This window comes from Melitaea cinxia, chromosome 7 (assembly GCF_905220565.1).
Source record: "Melitaea cinxia chromosome 7, ilMelCinx1.1, whole genome shotgun sequence".
NCBI classification, from domain to species: Eukaryota; Metazoa; Arthropoda; class Insecta; order Lepidoptera; family Nymphalidae; genus Melitaea; species Melitaea cinxia.
The window spans coordinates 15,008,914-15,032,388 of NC_059400.1; the positions used below are offsets into that span (position 1 = coordinate 15,008,914).

Below are 23,475 nucleotides of genomic sequence, written 5' to 3' on the forward strand. Positions count from 1 at the left end.
AGTTCAATTACATCGAACTGATTTCATCACATCATCACATGAATTTAAGTGGGACCACGTGACAAGCACCTAGTAACAAAATGAGGTGTGAGGATAACACACATAAAAAAATACAGTGACGTGTGAAAATGAAATGTGAATTTTTTCCTTTTCGAAGTCGGTTAAATATAAATCGCTGAAACGTATGTACGCGCATAACTTCCGTACGACTGAAATCAAATTGGATACTTTTTTATAATGAAACAACTTTTTCGGTCACGGGTCTCAGGCCACCATGGTTGCTGTAAAGCATCCGAAACGTTGGGCATCTAAAAACCTTCATAAACCGCGATCCGAAATCCGAAAAAGTTGTTTCATTGTAATGAGTGAAATTCGCGTAAACATTGGATACTTTATTTTTTTTTTTTTGTGTTTGGTATTTTCAGTACAAAGACTATGCCTAAAAATTAAAAAAAAATCTGTGCTAGTAAATGATACTTTTAGTTTCCTCTCAGACGCAAAAATGCTTTGACATTAAAATTTATGGCATTGAATTATAAAACATAGAAAAACTACCGTTTTCAAAGGCAAAGGTGGAAATCGTGGTAAAGCACAGCAGGAAATATCAAAATTTGTAGCAGCCCGACTTGGGTAGTAACTCCATATTACAGAAGATCGGAGCTAAATAGTATTGCTATCATCTTTACAGTCATATACCGTCTTTACAGTGTGTTAAAAAAAGGCAATCATTATTTAACTGTAGCGAAAAATAAATAATTTTGAGCTTTACATATATCTTTTTTTCTATTTTTTTTTTTTTCATTGAGGTAGGGCACAGCAGGATATAATTACCCTGCTCAAAATCTGGAGCAGCCCGTCTGGGGAAGTACCACAATCTTACAGAAGATCACAGCTAAATATTACTGCTCTCAAGCAGTGTTGTATTCCTGTGATGAGTGAGGGGACCAGAGCTTCTGGTGAGGGTCGGGAGTAAGATCGGCACCGCGCTTATAATGCTTCTGGTGTTTTCAGACGTCTATAAGCTACGGTAATCGCTTACCATCAGGTGGACCGTACGCTTATTTGCTGACCTATATATATATCGTCGCTGCGCGTGCGAAACCGCGTAAGAGCAGTTTGTAAATACCGCGTAACTGCAAAACGCGCAAAATTCAAATATCGTGCTGGCAGATTCTAAACGCTTATTGGCTTATATTAGACTTCATCTAATTTGAATTATCCAATTAGAAACGTCAGTTTTGGTATCAAAACAATACCGCGGAACAGTAGGAGGCCTGACGTTGGAAGCAAGTGCGCGTATTTACTACGTCCGTGAGAAAAATTTAATGAGAATTCTGTGTGCTCCCGAAAATAATTATTTTGTCGTGATTAACCACCGTGTAAGTATGTTTTAAATGTTTATTATTTTTCGTTTGTAATATGCTCGTGCTAGAATATTTAAATTACACGTAATTCTGTTTTAATTTATTAGTCCTGACTAATATAATCCCAAACAAGTATTTACGCGGTTTTGACATCGCTTGATTTATTTGTTTTGTTAAGTTACGCGGTATTGCATTTTACTGAAAAAAATAATTATACATTTTTTATTTATAGATAAATTCTTACATTCTCACCCAAATGATGGAGGACCAAGAAAACTTTATTTTAGAAAATGCAGATTTTAATGATAACGTCGTAACTTTGCGAGAGTTATGTGAAAGGCGAAAAATATTATTACAGAAGAAGAAAGATATATTAAATATATGCAACTATCAAAATAAAGCTGCAATACAACCAGTGACGACACCTTTGTCTCAGAATCAAAATCTAACACAAGAGATACCTTTATCTGAGAATTTAACATCCGAGTTTACTACACTTACTACGATTTTGGACCCGCCAGAATCGATGCAAAATGTAGATTATAATATTCCTACATCGATTAAATCTAACGATGTAACAGAAAATCACAATAATGACATTGATTTTACGTCTCATGACAATTTTTTTGTCAACTTATCAGACATTACAAACTTAAAGTCATTATCACCAGAATGTACAGAGTGGTTTCCCGAAAGGGAAATAGAAGAAAATGAAAAAAATATAAAAAAACGCAAAGGAGATCAAAATAATTGGAAGAGAATGAAAAATAAAAAACAGAGAATGATGGGAAAAGAGTACATTGGATTTAAAAAAGAGGGCACAAAATTTGTCCAGAACGATCCTAAACCAGCAAGAATAATGGGTCCAATATGTATGTCAACAAAATGCTTCAGTGGTAAGGCTATGTATTGTTCAAAATTAACAGAAAAAGTTCGATCTGAAATATTTAATAACTACTGGAAGATGACTTGGCAAGAAAAAAAAATGTACGTATATTCAATGGTGGATAAAAAACCTACATCTAGAAAAACCAAGGCCTTAAATTCAAGACGACGTGATACTAAAATATACTATTTAAAAGTTAATGATAAAAAAGTTTGCCTGAAAACGTTTTTGGAGACATTGGGTATAAAAGAATGGACGGTTCGCTATTGGCTCGGAGATGAGACAAATATTAAGGAGCCTGAAAAAACAGAAGTCATACAAAAAATATCCAAAAAAGAATTAGCTAAAAATTATTTAACTGCCCTACCGAAACTACCGTCTCATTACTGCAGACAATCTACGTCAAAGTTGTACTTAGAACCAATTATACAATCAAAATCACAATTGTATCGTCTTTATGTCGATTACTCGGTTTCGGGAAATAAACCTGTGGCATCTAGAAAAGTATTTGAAGCGTTTTGTTTGAGGAGAATATTGGATTATTTCAACCAAAAAAAGATGCTTGCGACCAGTGCTGTGCTTACAAAATTGGTAATTTATCAGATGAACAGTATGCTAAACATATCGAACGAAAAAACTTAGCTCGAGTTGAAAAACAGTCTGACAAAGAATTAGCACAAAAAGGAATCATACATGCATTAACAGCAGATCTTCAGGCAGTCAAACTATGTCCTTTCCTCAATGCCAGTGCCCTTTACTTTAAAACTAAACTCGCCGTGCATAACTTTTCCGTGTATAATCTTGGCAATAATGGAGTCACGTGTTACTGGTTTGATGAGACAGCATGCGACCTTAAAGCCACTACTTACGCATCTTTTTTTGTAGACTACGTAACTAAATTACTGGAAAATAATTGCAAGGACGTTGTTATATTTACAGATGGTTGTACAGCACAGAATAGAAATAATGTTGTATCGAATGCGTTGTTGCACCTGGCTATGGCTAGGAACGTAGTAATAACTCAGAAGTACTTGGAGAAAGGTCACACGCAGATGGAAGTTGATTCAGTCCACTCAGTGATTGATAGGAAATTGAAAAATCGGGAAATATTTTTACCTTCACAATATGCCACAATAACAAAGGAGGCCAGAAAAGTACCAAGTCCTTATGAAGTTATTACACCTGATTATACGTTTTTTAAAGACTTTGGTCTTGCGGATTACCGGATCTATGAATCGATAAGACCTGGCCGAGGAGCGGGTGATCATTGTGTTATTGATATAAAAGCACTGAGATATAATCCAAATGGCACGATAGATTATAAACTCCACTTTTCAGATAATTTTGTCCCATTGCCTAGAAGACCAAGGAAGATTACGTCTTTGATTAACAGTATGCCTTCGATTTATAAATCTAGGCAACCAATTACCAAGACAAAGTATGATCACCTACAGGAGCTGAAGAATGTCATACCTCAAGACTACCATGCTTTTTATGATAATTTACCTTTTAAATAATTTAAAGTTACTATTTTGATTGTGAAATGCTGTGATTAACAGAATTTAATTAGAATTTAAGAGCAAATACCAAACATATTATTATTGTTATGATTATTATTTGTTTATGAAAACTTTAGTTAAAAATATTTAAGCACCTGAAACAACGTTAAGTGATTATTATGGAAGAATCTAGGAAAAGGTTTATTTTTGTTACTCCAAGTTTCTTATTGTTATAAAAGATTTTTTCTTATCTTCATTAGATATGTAAGTACTTACCTATGCACAGTGTTTTAGTTAATAATAAATAGTTACTATTTTTTAGTTTCAGATGATTATTTTGATCTTGTTGATAAGAAGTCTGAACTCTTGTAACAAGATCTCTATTAAAAATTATGAATGAATAGATAATATTATCCTTTTGTAAACTGATTTCGATACTAAATACATAATATTTTTGTTAGAATATATTGTTTCAGATTGGATTTTTCTAATAATAAATATAACCCTTTACTCAGTTGTTTTATTTCAAAACCGCGCACTTTTAATAAAAAATCTACTTATTTTGTATTTAGTTAAAACAAAACCGCGTAAGTGACTTTACACAAAATTTAAGCCAACTACGAGTAAGTTTACGTTATTTTCCAATAAAGATAGTTGTAAAGAACTAACTGTTAAGTTCAGTCGGTAATAAGAATTGAAATCGATGAGATATTAAGTTTTTTCTTCCTCCTGTAAAATCATCAAAAAGCAAATACGCGGACTTTACAAGTTGTACTTACGCGGATTTGCACGCGCAGCGACGATATATAATATGAACTAAAACAAAAACTTACCATGCGTCGCTCTAACCATGCAGTACCCCTTCTCACCGGTCACCGCTAGTCTGTCCTCTGAAATCTTCAGCTGCGGAGCTCTGTCATGTAACGCCAATAGCACTATACCGGGGCACAGAGAACGATAGAGCCAGCCTGGAATGGGTTTTCCACTCCATTCGTTACTTTCGTCGAATTCCTTTAAAATAAAAAAAGGCGTTTATGGCGATAAACCATATATATTTATAAAATAACATATCGTCACCAGTTTTTTTTCCCATAAATCATGAAGCTAAGTTAAATCTAATTTGATGGCTCGTCAACTATACAACCAATAAAATCCAGTCAGTAGAGTAGTACAATCCACCAAATGAAAATGTTCAGAAATTACAAATGTTTTTAAAGAAAATAAATTTTATATAATTCGTTCATTCGTAATTTTCGGAAGTTACAAGGATAACCCTTTTTTGTTTGTGGCCTTTTTTTAGTAAACAAAATATTATTGGACTTTTTAATATACAAAGGTTTACGGACACGAACTTTTATGTAGGAATTTTGTTATTTTTAAAAGCGGGCCTTAATTTCGACTGTTAGATGAAAAATATACCTACTGATAATTTTTCCAGCGTAATCCGACATTTTACAATGAAAAAAGAAAAAAGACATAATAATTGTACTAAAACTGTATAAACCCCGTTCTTTTATGAAGCTAAAATAATAAAAAAATATCTTTATTTTGTGTCCAAATGATTACATTTAAAAAAATCAAAAGAAAAAAGAAGAGTGTTCGAAAATGGGTCTCACTTAGCATGATACCCCAATTTATTAATTGATTCACATTTAACATGAAGTTTGTTATTTAATAATTTTAGTAATAATATGTGAGTAATATTCAACTTAAAAATGTAGTAATAATGTACTACAGGTTTTGAGAAGCGGAACGTATTTGCATCAATAATATACAAGTATTAAAGAAAAAATTGGGGTATGTTGGTTTTATCATCTTTTTACCTGTCTAAACGGCGCATGGGGATCCGGCTCAGCCAGTATGTATCTGTAGCCGTCCTTGTTGAACGGATGCTCAGTAGGGTAGCCGTGTGAGGGTAATTTTAGAGCTCCCAAATCAGCTGAGCGTCCTTTCTTGCCCACTGGAGCACTAGCCTCGAGTCCCACCGCTGGGCGCCGCTTTCCCTGACGTCCCTTTACATTACCGCTGAGTGGGACTGTAAATAATTAAATAAATAATCATTTATTACTAGATCACGTATTTTGTTCCCGAATTAAATTTATTTATTTATATACACACGCGGTTGTCTGTTCCTGAGGTACGCAAGTAATGCCTGTTTAGGTAACAGCTGGCTGATACATATATAAATATAGATTACACCCAGATTCGGAGCGGAAATCGATTGCACCACCAACGAAGTGAAAAAGCAGTGTTACTGCAAACTACGCCATAAATTGATCATATGCAATATTTTGATAACGACTGTGTAGTAATTATTAACTTAGCTTTACGTCGACAATAGTTGTTCAAAAAACCACGCAGACATGACTCTACTTATTGTATAATTTCCTCGTTAGTAACGGTATCACTCAAAGCACTCCGTCTAGTCTAGACAAACGAGTGAACTAAAAAAACTATAACCGATTTTAGATAGACTATATTATTTTTAGTTCTACGACCATAATATTTATAACAACCACCTCTATTTTTTTATATCGTATCATGTACCCAAAAGTAGTCTGAAAATTAATTTCTCAATTCGAACCAGTAATTCCTTAAATTAGCGCGTATAAACAAACAAATAAACAAACTTGTTAGCTGTATAATTTTTGTGTAGGTTGATTGAGCATACTACGAATACTATAAGGTAAATAAATAAGTACTACAATATATATAAATATTGATATTATATATATGTAGCATACATAAATATAAAACATTTATTAAATGATAATTTACGTGGTACAAAAATATATACGTACCAGTGACTATTTATTTGATATAAACTTAAATTCAACAATTTGTTATCGCAAATCAACAACCTTGAAATTTCAATATATTGTAACGTTGGAGTGTTGGATATGTAATACGTTAAACACGGTCAGAATAGCGTATAGTTAGATAGTACATACGTATCATGTTTGTATGATTCAGGGTTAGACGCAAATAATCTAAAAACAATGGCCTGCCAAAATCTAATGGGAGCCAAATTTCTACCAAGCATGATACTAGCTGACCCGCAGACCTACGTAACGCCATTTGTTTTTGTCATATAATTTATTTTAATTTTTAACGGATAAAAAAAAGAAGGTGGTTCTCAAGTGTGTTACCTCATAACTTATCCCACAGTTTCACACACGTTAATTTGACGAAAAAATACGTGCTAAAATATTTTTAAACCATTACTGTGACTCGGGTGACTTACACGGATGCGCGGCGCGATGCGGCGTCCCATTAAAATTGAATTGGGAACGACTAACAATTTTTGAGTTATCTCTTATGCGTATTTACTTGACTATTTTTTCGTCTACTTGCGTTATATTACTAATCGATGCAATGAGGTCAGTTTTTTTCGGCAACATCTATTTTTAATACCCCAAGTTATGGGGGGGAGGGTTAAAGGTCTTAATAACATATATGGAAAAAGAACGTTTGCGAGGTCAGTTAGTCTTATATATAAAATTCTCGTGTCACAATCTTAGTTAAACATACTCATCCGAAAAGGCTGGACAGATTTTTATGAAATTTCGTGTGCATATCGGGTAGGTCTGAGAATCGGCCAAAATCTATTTTTCATACCCCTAAGTTATAAGGGGTGGGGAATTAAGGGGGTTAGTAACATATATGGCAAAACAACGTTTGCGGGTTTATATATATATATTCTTATGACTATAACCAGAACATTCTACAGATTATAATGTCGCTGGCGACTGTTAAATGAATACGTACATTTATTTTTCTGCAAAATACTTGCACAATGTCATTCATTTATGTGGTTCAATGACTTTCAGCGCTGCCAAAAGATACACATATTTTCGCCAACATTACGTAGGATGAAGACTACACGAGAGAGATTGATCGTTACGGTCAAATAAGAGAAAAATAACAGAAACACTATGAATCAAATTAGTAACCCTCGTCCAGGTTCTATGTCCTAGAACACAGTAAGACTGAGCATATTATAATAATACCCAAAATATGACAAAATACAAACATTGAATAATAAATAATCACCTTGTGGGTTCAGCCATTTTTACCTTTATTGGTAGGTACTATACGTATAAAAATAGATTTAATCGGCCTATACATGAAAGATATGAGAGATTACAAGCTTAAATTAAACACTAAAATTTTAAAACTTTTGTATCTCCGTCTGTCTGTTAATTCTGGTATCACGAAGAAATCTGCAGCACGATATTGGTACCTAGCTTTTAATTATTTGAAAATAGTATTTGTGAAATTTAATTCTTGTTCTATTCTCTTCATGATTTTAGCCCAGTTGCTATTTTCAGTACAAGTAAATTTAAAACACGACTTTTTAAAATTTTATGATTTGTAAGAAAAACTAATCGTTTTGTTAAGATACCAACCAGACCTTGGCAAAGATTTGTTAACAAACGAACTGCAACTAAGTACTAATGATAATGATTCATCATTACAGCTTATACAGTCCACTGCTGGACATAGGCCTCCACAAGTTTACGCCAAAAATAACGTGAACTCATGTGTTTTGCCCATAGTCACCACGCTGGGCAGGCGGGTTGGTGACCGTAGTACTTGGCTTTGTCGCACCGAAGACGCTGCTGCCCGTCTTCGGCCTGTGTATTTCAAAGCCAGCAGTTGGATGGTTATCCCGCCATCGGTCGGCTTCTTAAGTTCCAAGGTGGTTGTGGAACCTTGTTATCCGTTAGTCGCCTCTTACGACACCCACGGGAAGAGAGGGGGTGGCTAAATTCTTTAGTGCCGTAGCCACACAGCACAATGATAATGATGATTACAATGATAATGATTACATTATTATAATTTATAATGTAATCATTATCATATCAATAATTATCAATGATAATGATTACATTATTATAATTTATATTAATACTTGGTTTTAGCTACTAATCATTTAACAAATTTGCATTGTCAACTAAATTGTGAATGTTACGACAATTTCCCAAACTATAGTAACCCAAAGAGTCAGTTTCACTTATTTTTGATTAGGGGAGACCAAGGAGAGTTGTGATAAAGATAATTTCTCCTTACCTATAATTAGTTAGCGAGCTTTCAATAACGTTCGTTTATCACTTTAGAGACACGTTACTTGACTTAGTGCGTGTTCCACCTAAGGCCCACAACGCCACCGACCACAACCACTGAAATTGCCGTTCCACTAACGTAAAACACGCCGCGGGCGTTGTTCGAGAATTTTATAAGTGGAACGCATGTTTGGGCGCTGCTAAGTGTCAGGTGTCAGCTGTGTGCTCGCAATATGGCAGCAGTGTAAAAACATTTAGCTGTGGGGGTTGTGAGTGAATATTTCGTATGGATTGGAGTAAAACTTAATTCAACATAGATTTCAGGGAATTTATCGTTGCGTTTTTGCAGAATCGAATGAGAGATAACATTCACAATTTAACATTGACAGTTATTTTTTTTTTTTTAAATTCCCGCCACGTTTTCATGAAAGCCAACTTTGACCCAACTATATTTTGTGGGCGATGTGGTCGCGAACAGTGACGTCATATATGACGTGGGGCGATCGCTCGCGACGGCCACGGGCTTTAGTTGGAACGATAGAATGGTCATTGCGGGCCTTGCGGACGCTTAGGGAACGCGGCCTTAGTAGTCGACGCCGCCACACGAGAAGCGTTTGCGAAGTTACGGCGTAATCGTGTTAAAAAATATGAAAAGTAAGTTTTTCTTCAAAATGAATATAAATAAAGTATCAGACTTTTTTTAATTTAAAAAGCAAAGTACAATTTATTAGTCAAATATTTCTATTCGCAACGTCAGAATAAAGAGTTCCATTTCATTAATTAAGATAAAACATAAAATAAAGGTCTGTTTTACCACCTAACGATTGAATTTCGGATATTCTATCAGTTTTTTTTTTTTTCTTTAATATAACTAGGTCGACAAACAAGCGTACGGCTCACCTTATGATAAGCGATTAATTACCGTAGCTTAAAGACGTCTCCAACATCAGAAGCATTGCAAGCGCGTTGCCGACTCTATCGCCCCAATCCCCCCCAGGAGCTCTGGTCACCTTACTCACCAACAGGAACAAAACACTGCTTGACAGCAGCATTATTTAGCTGTTTCTGTAAGGTTGGGGTACTACCCCAGTTTGACCGCTCCATATTTTGAGCAGGAAATCTGCTGTGCCCTACCTCAGTTAAAAACGACACAACTTTACCAAAAATCTGTAAAATTAGCCCAAACACTATAATCTTATTAAACCGAATCTCATAGTCTACAAAAATAAATACGTCCACTCTTTGATCTGTGACGTCAAAGCAGAATGTGTTTTAGCAAGTAAAAATCAGTTGTTGCTAAGTTCATAAATAAACCAGTCCAGGTGAAACGTTTACGATGGACGTTCCGTTAGTGTTAAAAATAATTGTGTTTTTTTTTTTTTTTTTTATTAAATCGATACTGTAATTAAAATTTTAACATAGAATTTTTAATTTCATATATACATCTTGTCACTATTTATCAACGAGTGCTGAGGACGAACACAGTTTTATGTTTTATCATAAAACTTTACTAAAAGTAAAAAGTTAAAAATAAATATTATAGTGCAGTAAAATAAAAGCAATAAATATATAAAATTCATACCCAAAGTCAGTTCTAAATTTGCATTTTGTATGTGATTGAACATTATAAAAATACAACTACGCTCTTTATTAAAATGTTCTAATTACTTCTTTAGGCTGACAACGAAAATTAATGACAGTAACTAAAGAGGATACAATGACAACAAAAATTCTCTTCAGTCATTTCAATTTTAGTGTAAATTTTTAAAAATGTTATAACCAAAGAGGATACAATAACTACAAAAATACTCTTTACTCCTTTAAATTTTAGTGAAATTTTTAAAAATGTTATAACGTTTTACAAATGGCTCATATGTCTACTAGTCTGATAAAGATGTTTTATCAAAAAAAAAAAAAAAAAAACGATGTTTGATCGTATGTGGAAGACCAGTTAACTTAAAATGTATTAAAAATGTGATGTTAACAATATTTAAGTGAATAAGTTAACCAAATTCTTCACTTATGTGAATGACTACAGATCGGTATAACCATTATTTATATAATTCCTAATACGCTTGCCAAAAACAATTCCCGACTTCAACTAAGAACTAAAAATCCAGTTTTATTGCAGCTTTTTCATGAAACCGATTTGGCAAAAGTGGTCCAAGTAATAAAAAACGCATATAGACTGCATAACAGTCGCTAGTTAGATATAACTGGAAAATTAGGTACTTATCAGATCTCAATCAAATTTAAATGAGATCACATGACACGAATCACCTTTCGTTTAAAAGAAATCATCGAAATCGGTCCACCCAGTCAAGTTCTAAGGCAACAACATTTAAAAATACAATCGAATTGACAACCCTTTCTTTTTTGGAAGTCAGTTAAAAATTTGAGTATTTTTCAACGTTCATATTCAATACACTTCTAAGTTTATAGTTGCCTGATATAATAAAATAAAACCGGCCAAGTGCGAATCGAGCTCGTGCACCGAGCGTTCCGTACTACAAACGAAATTATTAAGAATATTTTTATAAAATGGTATAACAAAAAATTTATGCTTTACGTAATTTTTTCTATATCTGTGCTATAAGACGTTATTTTGTACCAAATTTCAAGATTCTTGGTTCACAGGAAGTAAGTACCTGTAGATTTTGATTCCTTTGCGAGTGTCGAAAATTTGTAGCATAAACGGCTGAATCTTTTGATTGCATTGGCTGACATGAGTATTTGGTATGAATTTCAGCTTGAAAACTCCACACGTTCCTGAGAAAAGGGGTATTGACAGACAGACGGACCTTAAAAACAACTTATTTGTCAAATAGTTATCGCGTTATTTTGGATGACCGTACATCCAAAACGTTGACGTCTAATTTAATATTTATTTAATCGGTTCGTTGTACCTGTATTTAAAAAAACATCAAATATATTTAATTTATAGTTTAATGTGTATTCTGTTTAGTGTGTATTTTATAGCATATTAACACATTATTATAAAAATATAGATTCCCGCACTTTTCATTTTGTCAGTTAAAAAGCACAGCCTTATTCTTGGTGGCGTGCAATATTTAACTATTAAATTTTAATGAAAGTATCCAACGATTCGGAATTTAGATTATGTTAAAAAGAATGAACAAATAACTCAAAATTAAAACTTTACAGCGTGACAGATTTCTTAATAATTAACCATTTATTTCTTTGTAGGCCCTTTTGAGGCTCATCATTGTAGAGTCAAGAACGCTATTTATACCGAACCGTTGAAGAGGCGATCAATAAAATGTACCTGATATCAATAGCGTACTATGTAATAAGTCATATTTTACGTAGAAACGTTATCGGTATTAGCTATTCTTTTTATTTATAGTCGATTTTATATATTTATAGTCGAGATTCTATATTATATATTACATTATTACGTTACATGTACGTTTAAATTTCGTACTTCTTTCGGCTTCAAAAAAAGGAGGTTTTATTAGCACAGAACATTTAAATGGATGGGCCGATTTTGATGATCCTTTTTTTAATCAAAAGGTGGTGGGTGTCGTTGTACCATTTCAATTGAATTTAGATCTGATAACTTTTTGAGCAACCTTTGATAACGGATATTTACTTGAATGCTGTTTCGTCTTCGTTATTGTAGTCGGTATTTTTTTCCGTTTGCAAGTAAACACAATTATTTATCTATTTTAACGTTAAACGTATAATTTTAAAATTAAAGATTATTCAAGACAACTTTCTAATAAAGAATATAAAGGAGATAGTCATTAGTGTACAAATAATCTACATATTAAAAACGTGACGCAAAAACTTTGTACCCATTTTTACAAAACTTGCGCGGACGGAGAAGTATGAAATTTCGCACACTATAGTTTATATAGAGAAGATTATTTTTAAATTATGCATAAAAATATATTATCTATAATATAAAAATGAGTCGCTGAATGTGTTGCTAAGCGCAAAACTCGAGAACGGTTGGACCGATTTCGCTAATTTTTTTTTTAAATATTCCTTGAAGTACGAGGATGGTTCTTACGGCAAAAAAAATTCCAATAGTTTCCGGGAAAACCCTAAAATCAGCGCATTTGTTTTTCCCATACAAACGTTTTCTAACTTAAATATAGAGTCAATTTGAACTTTATTGCTATTCAATAAAGTACATGTTAAATGATATATTAGGGCGATTTTACGTATTTATTAATGATTAAATTGATCTTAATCGTAGACCGCATTTTAATTTAATTTACATACAGTAAAAATGGTATTAACTAGCTATTTCACATTACTTATTATATTCTTGCGGGAGCGTTAACAATGGAAAATTCCTGTTTTTAAACTATAGTTCCTATCAACCCCAAATTTGGTACGAATCTCCTATATGTTATGTAGAAATGATCAATGAGCGGATTTTAGGATAACTCATCCCCAATAAGGATTGCGTGGGTGAGCGTTAACAATGAAAATTATAAATGTATGTAACTCCGAAACTACTGAGCCAATTTTTATTGAATTTTTTAAGCATCTGTAATTTGGTCCAACTTGGGAGATTGTGTAGTTTTTATCTTAATTAGACCCGAAAGGTGGCGCTGCTATTGGTATGTAACTCCGAAACTACTGAGCCAATTTTCATCAAATTTTTTAACCATCTGTAATTTGGTCCAACTTGGAGATTGGGTAGTTTTTATCTCAATTAGACCCGAAAGGTGGTGCTGCTCTTGGTATGTAACTCCGAAACTACTGAACCAATTTTTATAAAAAAAAATACACATATATAATTTGGTCCAACTTGGGAGATATGGTAGTTTTTATCTAAATTGGATCCGGTAGGTGGCGCTGCTATCTGTATGTAGCTCCGAAACTATCAAATTTTGTAAGCATCTGTAATTTGGTCTAACTTGGAAGATATGGTAGTTTTTATCTCTATTGGATCCGGTAGGTGGTACTGCTATCGGTAAGTTAGCTATCAAATTTGGTAGCTGTTTTACGGGCATGACAACGTCTGCCGGGTGCGCTAGTATAAAAATATATTTTCATTGAAAAAACATTACTCACACTATCATGTATTTGACACGCATACGCATATTATACACTTTTGTTGATTGTCAAAGTCTGTAGTGAAATTGAAATGCTTAAAAAGAGGTTCTTTATTTTCATTGTTTTTCGTTTTTTTTTTTTTTCTTTTTTTTTTTAAATTTATGTTTATTATTAATATATAATTATAGGCGAATTTTGACCAGTGGGCGACCACTAGTTACTTTAAAAACCAAGTTAAAATATATTATGAAGACAACGAAGTCCACTAACATTGTTTTACAAGAACCGATGCCGCAATGGACGCTATAAATAAATACGAATCGATAAAAAATAAAACATTCATATTACTGGTTTTAACGCGATTGTAATTATATATTTATCGTATGAGCATCTTACCGCGACTTTACCTATAGTTTCCGTTGATAGTTTTGTTCTTATTTTTAATCGACTTCAAAGAAAGTTCTCGATTTGATTGTATTATTTATGTTTTACAATTAATTATGTTATTATTATGTTTTACAATTTTAAATATTATTGTTTATCAATGCTCATAACACTACTGGGTGAAACGACTTTTATGATTCTTTTTTTTTGTAATCAAAAGCTGGTGCTTATCGTGTGACCCATTGAAATTTAAGCGAGATCTGACGAGCCTTTTTTTTAATTATCCCTAAAATGCGGATCTTAAGTCAGTTTGTTCTTTTTTTACAGAACAAACACAATTTTTTAAATTCTAGTAGCATGCGGAATCGGCTGCTTGTAATATTTTGTTGAAATATCAACATGTTTGTTTGTTATTTTTTAGTACGGTTACGGTACGGTATTAAAATTTATAATATATCTTTTTTTACTTGAGTTAAATCTCACATTATTAATATTCTTTTTTTTTTTGCTTATGATATATATGAAATTTGTAGTATTTTGTCTTAGTAACTAATAATTTATGGTATAATCAGTCTAATTATGAAAAATATTAAAAAATCAATAATTTAAAAGAATTGTTGCAAACATCTTTTTAATGTTCACCACACACGTGGTGTTTTTACACTTTATACGCGTCATCTGCGACATTCTTTTATTTTTTTGCTGTGCGTAAGCCAGTGTTGCTGAAATTTAGCTGCAAGATCCTTATCAGCCTCTTGAGAAAGTAGAAAGTAGCAACTCGCAATTAAGATTTCATCCACGGTGTAGACATTTCAGTGGATAATTTTTTCGTGTAATCTCTAGAGTTTAATGGCTTCTTATTTTAACAAAACACTGTGAGTGTAAATTATATTAGAATTGACAAAAGCTATATGTAATATACCGACATTATTGGCATCTAACACGTGGTTCAATAAGTCCCGAGACTAAGTACTAAAAAAAGGTCTTTTTTATAAAATTAATTTTTATTCATCAACATAGTCTCCTCCAAGAGCGATACAATCCCTCCAACGCTTTTCTAACTTTTCTATCCCATGTGTGTAGAACGATTTGTCTTTGGCTTCAAAATAAGCCTCCGTTGCTGCGATAACTTCACTATTTGAGTCAAATTTCTTACCCTGAAGCATTTTTTTGAGGTCTGCAAACAGCCAGTAATCGCTGGGGGCCAAGTCTGGCGAATAAGGGGGATGAGGAAGCAATTCGAAGCCCAATTCGTTAGTTTTGGCCATCGTTCTCACGGACTTGTGACAAGGCGCGTTGTCCTGGTGAAACACCACTTTCTTTTTGTTCATGTGAGGCCGTTTATCCGCAATTTCGTACTTCGATCGCTCCAATAAGCACATGTAATAGTCACTATTTATATTTTGCCCCTTTTCAAGGTAGTCAATGAAAAGTATTCCATGCGCATCCCAAAATATAGACGCCATAACCTTACCGGCCGATTTCTGAGTCTTTGGACGCTTCGGGCGGATTTCACCAGCCGCTCTCCAATCCGCTGCCTGCCGATTAGATTCCGGAGTGAAATGGTATATCCAGGTTTCATCCATTGTTACATACCGACGTAAAAAATCCTTTTTATTATGATTCATCAGCGCCAAACATCGCTCTGAATCATTGATACGTTGTTCCTTTTGATTAATTGTAAGCACACGCGGCACACAAAAGCTTTTTCATGGCCAAATTTTTATGTAAAATAGTGAAAACACTACCAGCTGAAATCTTCACTATCTCGGCTATCTCTCGCACTTTTACCTTCCGATCTTCCAATACGATTTTGAGGACTTGGTTAATATTTTGTTGAGTCACTGCTTCATTTGGACGACCTGAGCGTTCCCCATCATTGGTGTCCATGCGACCGCGTTTGAAGTCGGCATACCATCGACAAATGGTTGCTTTAGAGGGAGCTGATCCTGCATAACATTTTATAGGCCATTGCTGTGATTCAACGGTATTTTTTCCCATTAAAAAACAATGTTTTATCAACACGCGAAACTCGTTTTTTTCCATTGTATCGAAATTACAACCGTAGCGTCACTTAAATGTTTCAAAATCAATAATTTTATTGTTCCATTTTTAAAAATTTGACACATATTCTTGTATTGATAGCCAGTACTTTTTAAAAATCAAAAGAGTTTTTAATATATGCGCCATTTCCAGGTTAGTCTCGGGACTTATTGAACGATCTAGTATTAGTTTTTTATTCTGAGGGACAGTTATCTTACTAGTTCAGATATCAGGTACACTTTAATTGTGAATACATTTATTAATTTATTTATATCACCTTAATTTTAAAAGCATGAATTGTACCTTTATTTGTTACCAATAAATACTTTTTTTTTTTTTGAATAGAACAGCGAAGGACTCATCTGATCTGATCAAAATTGCGTTTAGTCTCGTTGTAGAATATAATTATCTCAGGTTTATCTATTACAGGGTTTATGGCATCTTCATCACATGAAGACAACATATATACCATTTTTAAAGGTTTGGCTTGTATAATCCTAGGGTCAAAGGTCCATCGAAATAGAACATACGAGGTACCAACGGCTTGAAAACGAGTATTTTTCAAATCTTCAGAAACCTTCGTTTGATTAACCTTATGATAAGTATTAAAACGTTTCTTAAAACCATTAACATCATGAATGATGATAACTTAATACTGTGTAAACTACAAACACGTGAACATACTTGAAAAGTGACGAGAACAAAAACACAAGTCACACAAAAGTTAAACATGCGCCATTCAGGGGCATCGCGTGGTTATAGCAAGTAAACTCCTGAACAGAACTGAAACTTACTGAACAGCAGTGGATCATCTTTCAGGAGTGTTGATCGACGACAGAGTTGGCACGGAACCACAAACTTTAACCCTTAAACGTTAACCCTTTCACCGCCTGAGTTCTGACAAAAAATTTCGGGCTTATTCCGCCTGAGTCGGATTTATCCGACACAGAACCCTGTGTATTATTATATTCAATTTCTAAACGTATTATGATGTTTTAGCCTAAAATACATTTTTTTTTTTTCGAAAGTTTATCTATTCAACATTTTAATTAGTGTTACAATTCAGATTTACTATATCAAGAAACAAAATAAAATACTATTTCAATTAAGGTAAGTTTACTAATATTATCCCGAAGAAAGTGTATTGACTTCCAACGCCTACGTCGTTTTATCCGACAGTAGTGATGAGACATAATATTAGAATTTATAAGTTATGGAATATTCATAAACAAAATTAATATATTAAATAACAAGAAATTTAATAAAAAAAAGTACCTAAATTAAGTATATAATTGTAATTTAATAACGTGTTGTTTTTGATCTGTGTAAATCTATATTTTGTAAGAAATTAGCGATTTAGTTATTTTTGTACGGACAACTATAAATGCTAATTTCCATCCCTAGACTGAGTCCTTTTCGCCAATATAGCCAGTACAGAGCCAGCGCCTGCGTCGGATAAACACGACCGTTCATGACGTCACAACCGTATGGAATTTTCCATTAGTGTTGCGCGTGTTTTTGTGATATAGTAGTGAGTTAGTAAGTTTTACGTTCGTGTTTTAAAATTTATCATAACGACTGCTGAAGATCAACTAGGCATATTTTGAATAAACGTCGGTTGCGCTAGCGCCGTCGCCGTGATAACACGTGCACACTTTATGATTAGTTCTTAGCTAGTGTCTAGTAGTTGTCGATGATGTTATACGATGACGAAGAACTAATAAATATAGGTTTAAAGAACTTTATTTCTCATAATTATATATCGATACTCGTATCTGTTTTGCGTGCGTCTCGGAAGCGCACGTAATCTTTCTAGGGTTAAATAGCTTTAATTTCAAATAATACACTCAATTTTGCGATCAGTCATCATCCGTGGTACTTCAATCGATACTTTTAAGTGACAAATAAATGTTTAAAGACCAAAAGTATTCCTATTTAATAGCCTCCTACTAAATTTAAAAGTCCAAAGACCTCGCCTTTCCACAAAAAGTAAATCTTGAATTCATTTTGAATTCCCAATTCTTAAACATTTCGTTATAAGAACTCTAACCTAAAAAACCTAAACTGCCTATTTTTTCTGTTTGGCCTTAAGGTTGACTGGGAACGATTGCCATTATTAAACAGTCAAGTCAAGTCAACACCCTTTGTTCCAACGTTCTTGTTGTTTTTTTTTTTGTAATAATAATAGTACATTGAACAGCAAAAATTTCTATTTTAAAATATTTTACTTTTTAAGCCTTATCGATATAGACCTTTATCGTAGTCAGTTCAACAATTAATAATATTTATACGATTAATATACGAGACTGCTACATATCCATATTAGTTTTACAAGTGTGACAAGTAACTCTATCTAGTATGACATACAACACTACGATTTTGGATATTTAATATACACATACTTTAAAACATGGATAAATATATAGGCTTTATAATATTTGTATCTAAGCTTTATAACGTATAGGCTTTATAATACGTGTACAAACGTCATCTTTGGATTGTCGACCGCACCGAACAATCGCAATGATCAATTGTGTCTTCTCCATGCTGGATGACATTGGCGAAATAATGTCAAACCGACACAACCAAAAGCTATACACTTGAGAATTGAATTGAATGGGATCTATACAATGAACTAGATCTGACATTACACAAATTTAAAAGTAAAATCCTTCAGACATGTTAGTAATATACTGTTCTATATACAAAATTGACTTATAGTACCTACAAACGTAAAAAAAGTACATTGATTAATTTCATTTTCGTCAATGAAAAAATAATAACAAAAGACTTAAAGTTACAAAAATTTTAGTTTTAATTACTATAAATAATTCTTATATCCGCAATCCGATCCAACGTATTTGAGAAAATTGAACCACCCCTAAAGTTATGACCTACTGCCCTACATCACCATACCCAACAAGACTAGAACATTCCATTTAATTGTACGTCAAAATTGACGTATAACCTCCATTGTATTGGATTTGCATGAGTTTGTAACGATTTAAATATTTCATACAATTTTTTGACGGAAATTGTATTTTGATCGTTGTTTGACATTTTGTAAATACGTCACTTATGTTTTTTATAGATTGCTAATTAATATTCCTCTTTAAACTTTTAAGAAATTAATTATAGTATAGTTATTTCCTTTATTGTATTAAAATATCACAAAAAAAATTGTAACACCTAAAAAGGAAATTTGGACGGTCTATAGACAACATAACCTATTGTACCAGGAAATCATGAGCTTTAAGGAGTTCAAACGCATTTAACGATAAAACGACAGAATTTTTTAGGACCTATAATATATAACAATAAATATCCTTTAAAAACGTGACTTTCAAAATATAGCAGGTTATTACCTTTATAAATGAAATATTTTTATTATACTAGTGCACTTATGTAATATTCGATAATTTCTCTCTTTAACAAAAAAAAAAACCTATTTTAAGTCCATTTTAGACATAACTACGACTCGATAATAAGTATGTATTACAAAACCACGTGGACAGTAAAATAATACAATTTTGTGACCGCGAGAGTCCATTCTTATAGTTTACATAATCATTGTTTAAACACATATGTATTCAAAACAACTGCGTTTGAAAGAAAATTAACTATCGACTCTACACTTGAATACCAACACTATTATAGTCAATTAATTTTAATTAACGATTAATATCTCCATATTACCGTGAAAATATTTCTGTTACGATTTATAAAATGAATTTAATTATCAATAATTATAATTAGTAAATTAAATTCACAGTCATTAGAAGTAAGCGTGAATATTATAAACTCACTATCCATGATGTTTGTACCACCTCAATGCTGACGAATTCTTACGGACCAAAATGATAAGATAAGTTATTGGGTCGCTCGCGTCCCAAATACGACATTATACATTGAAATAATCTATAGAACACCGAAGTTTCCCTGCTACTGGACGCTACATATACATATATTCATGAGTTATATATAATATTAAACATGTGTATAGTATTAATTAAATATAATTAACGAAAACTTTTATCTAAAACTCACCAGCCATGAAGTTCAAGGTGAATTGAAATAATATAGAATCGATATAGAAAACTCGGAGCAAACGCGACGCTGCCTATGTGAGAGTTAGAGTCGAAATAACGTTACACACGAGCGTCAGCCGTACATGTGTGCGTAGTCCGCCGTCCGCGTTCGATGTTTACAAACACCACCGCATACAGAACAATGTCATTATTCAATACTTGAGCGGTTTACAGTTTTATGTCGTTGTAAGGTACGGCATTCGAAAATCAAAATTACAAGTAAACAGTATTTATATTTTTCATTTTTTTTTTTATATAATTCAGTTTTTTTTTTTACCTAGAATGTAAACACGTTTTTAACATTATTATAACGGTATGTGTTATTAAAATTTATATTCAACACAGCTTTTAACGTTTTACGTTTTTATGTAGACTTATTCTTCGAGAAAATAATACGTGAGTCGCAAAAATTACCGGAATCTTAATTTACTAACAATATAGAACGTTGTACCCTAGATCTATTTACATTATTTACTTAATATAATTTTGAACATAACACATTTATGTAAGCCGTGATACTAATGACGCGCTTACAAGTCGCGTTACAAGTCGCAAGGGCTAGTATCCTTTCTATTACCTATAAGTCTGTAAAGTGAACTCAAACCGATCAATAAAGGTCAAACCTAGAATAGAAATTGATTTGCATTTTCGATTCCAGACAGGTTAGATAAATAATACAGTTAATTCATGTGACGACAAATAACTATTTCTTTTCTTTATTTTATAAGTATATATACAGTTATAAATAAGTAACATATAAAAAGAAATGTTTGAGATACGAGCTTTTTTCGTATGAAACACCCAGAGCATATTTGTGATAAAGTTTTATTATTGGATAATGTTTATTTTGAATAATTTGACGACGCGCTGGCGCACGGTCACAGCACTGAATTGTAGCTGTCGTGCTGGCATTGCGGGTTCGATCCCCGCACATGGAAAACATTTGTAATGGCTATACAGATGTTTGCCGTGGTCTGGGCGTTTGTGCTTGTGTATTGTGTGTTGGACCCCCGAAACAGGAGATAATCCTACGTTTACAAAAAAAAAACGCTTTACAACGTCCCCCAGTAGGATTATCAAGGGTATTCAACAGTATTCTGGCCTCACCGACATCTGATGAGGCCAGATATATTTATAAATGAATTTTCGCTTATTTGAGTAGACATGGATAACTTGGCTCGGACTGATGAAGGTGACGTAGTCACTGTGACTGTGACTCTTTTTTTTCTCGAAAAAAATTAAATAAAAAAAAAATGAACGAAAAAACCTTCAATAAACAATTTTTCTGAAAAAAATTATCTTGATAATAAAACTTTTTTGAGTTAATCTGATAAAAACAAAAGCTAAAATTACATACTATGATCTTAAAATGACATGCAGGTAAAAAAAATTAAGCCTGTTGGTTTGTTTTTTTTTTTTTCAAGTATAAAGACATAACTATGATGTTTTTTTTCCGTTGTTTGTTCACCAATAATATTTTAAAATTTACAAATACAGGAAAAAAAGAAGAGAATACAAAAAAGAACAGAAATGCACAGAAATTATCGGTCAGTTGGATTGAATAGTGTTTCCGTAGAAAGCGTACAAAAGGGTTAAATACGATCGAGACAATTCCATAGAAAGTTCAATTAGAATTATGTTAATTATACAATTTATTATCATATAAATAAATATACATAATTTAAAATAGTACATATTTTTAAATAGCCGTTTAATTGGTCGGTTATCCTTTCCTGAACAACTACGTTAAATTTAAGTGCCTAGTGTTAATTGAACTACAATGACATTTATAATTGTGTATGCTCGCAAATGAAATAAAGACGACTTTAATTTACATAGACACGTGTATTACTTGAATGAAATATACCACACACCACATGACAAACACCAGGTTTCGATTCAAAAAAGAATCATTAAAATTTATAAAAAAATTTATATACTTGAGTGAGATTTATACTATTTTTATCAAGTTCTACAGTTTCCGATAAGGCTATCCATAAATTACGTTACAAAATTTTTTAAGATTTTTTTACCCCTCTCTCATCCTTGTCACAACATTTAGATTTTGTTAATAGTGTAAATATTATCTTTTAGTACCTACTAATCCCTACTATATTATAAATGTTAATGTAAGTATACCTGAGGTAGGACACAGCAGAAATTTCCTGCTCAAAATATGGAGCAGTCCGACTGGGATAGTACCTCGACCTTACAGAAGATCACAGCAAAATAATACTGTTTTCAAGCAGTATTGTGTTCCTGTTGGTGAGTAAGGTGACCAGAGCTCCTGGGGGGGGATTGGGTCGGCTACGCGCTTGCGATGCTTCTGGTGTTGCAGGCGTCTATAAGCTACGGTAATCGCTTACCATCAGGTGAGCCGTACGCTTGTTTGCCGACCTAGTGACATAAAAAAAAAAGTTTGTTTCTTACGCTTTCACGGGACAACTACTTAACCGAACATCGTGAAACTTTGTACACATATGCTTGGAGGTATTAGAAGTAATAGAGGATACTTTAAAATATATATATACCGGGTGATTTTGAAAGCGTTTTGGAAACGAAAATTTTGAATTATTTATCAATAACAGAAGCTATATATAACGTTAATTTAAAAATATATGTAATTTTTTTTTCATCAAAGTCGATATTCATATCGTTTACAGACAAAAAGTGAGAACCAGTAGTAGCGCTACACGGTAGGTAAATTCTAAAAATAGAAATACTATACGTTTTAATATTGCGTCACAAAATCGTATTAGCCAATAAAAACAAAGCTACCGAGTTGCGCCGGAGTCGACCAATGACGGCTCACCTGTAATCGTCGGCGTCCCGCGTCCCTGGCTTTCAGTCGGTCAGTAATACCATAGCGGTACATGTGTAAACAAGGTCAAGGACGTTTAAATTATTATTCGCCGGAGTTTGAAGATGTTCTTGAGTACTTCGAGCGCGATCCCCGGCGGAGGACAAGGATGGCAGCAAGAGAATTCGATGTTAGCCAAAACTTCGTATGGAAGATATTACGTACACAAGGATTACACCCGTATCATTTTCGTAAGGCTCACGTAATAAACAACGCACCGGCAAGAATCGCCTTTTGCCAGTGGTTGTTAA

The 23,475-nt window shown here is 33.1% G+C and overlaps 1 protein-coding gene across 1 annotated transcript in view; it reads right to left on the bottom strand.

Moving 5' to 3' along the window:
* The window catches only part of LOC123655403 (set1/Ash2 histone methyltransferase complex subunit ASH2), a 36,679-nt gene that overhangs the window by 3,266 nt on the left and 9,938 nt on the right, over positions 1–23,475 (bottom strand). Inside the window, exons 5-6 of the mRNA XM_045591216.1 lie at positions 5,573–5,784; positions 4,583–4,760 (exon numbers count right to left, since the gene is read on the bottom strand). Coding sequence (XP_045447172.1) covers positions 4,583–4,760; positions 5,573–5,784 — 390 coding nt within the window. The remainder of the gene's footprint in view (positions 1–4,582; positions 4,761–5,572; positions 5,785–23,475) is intronic.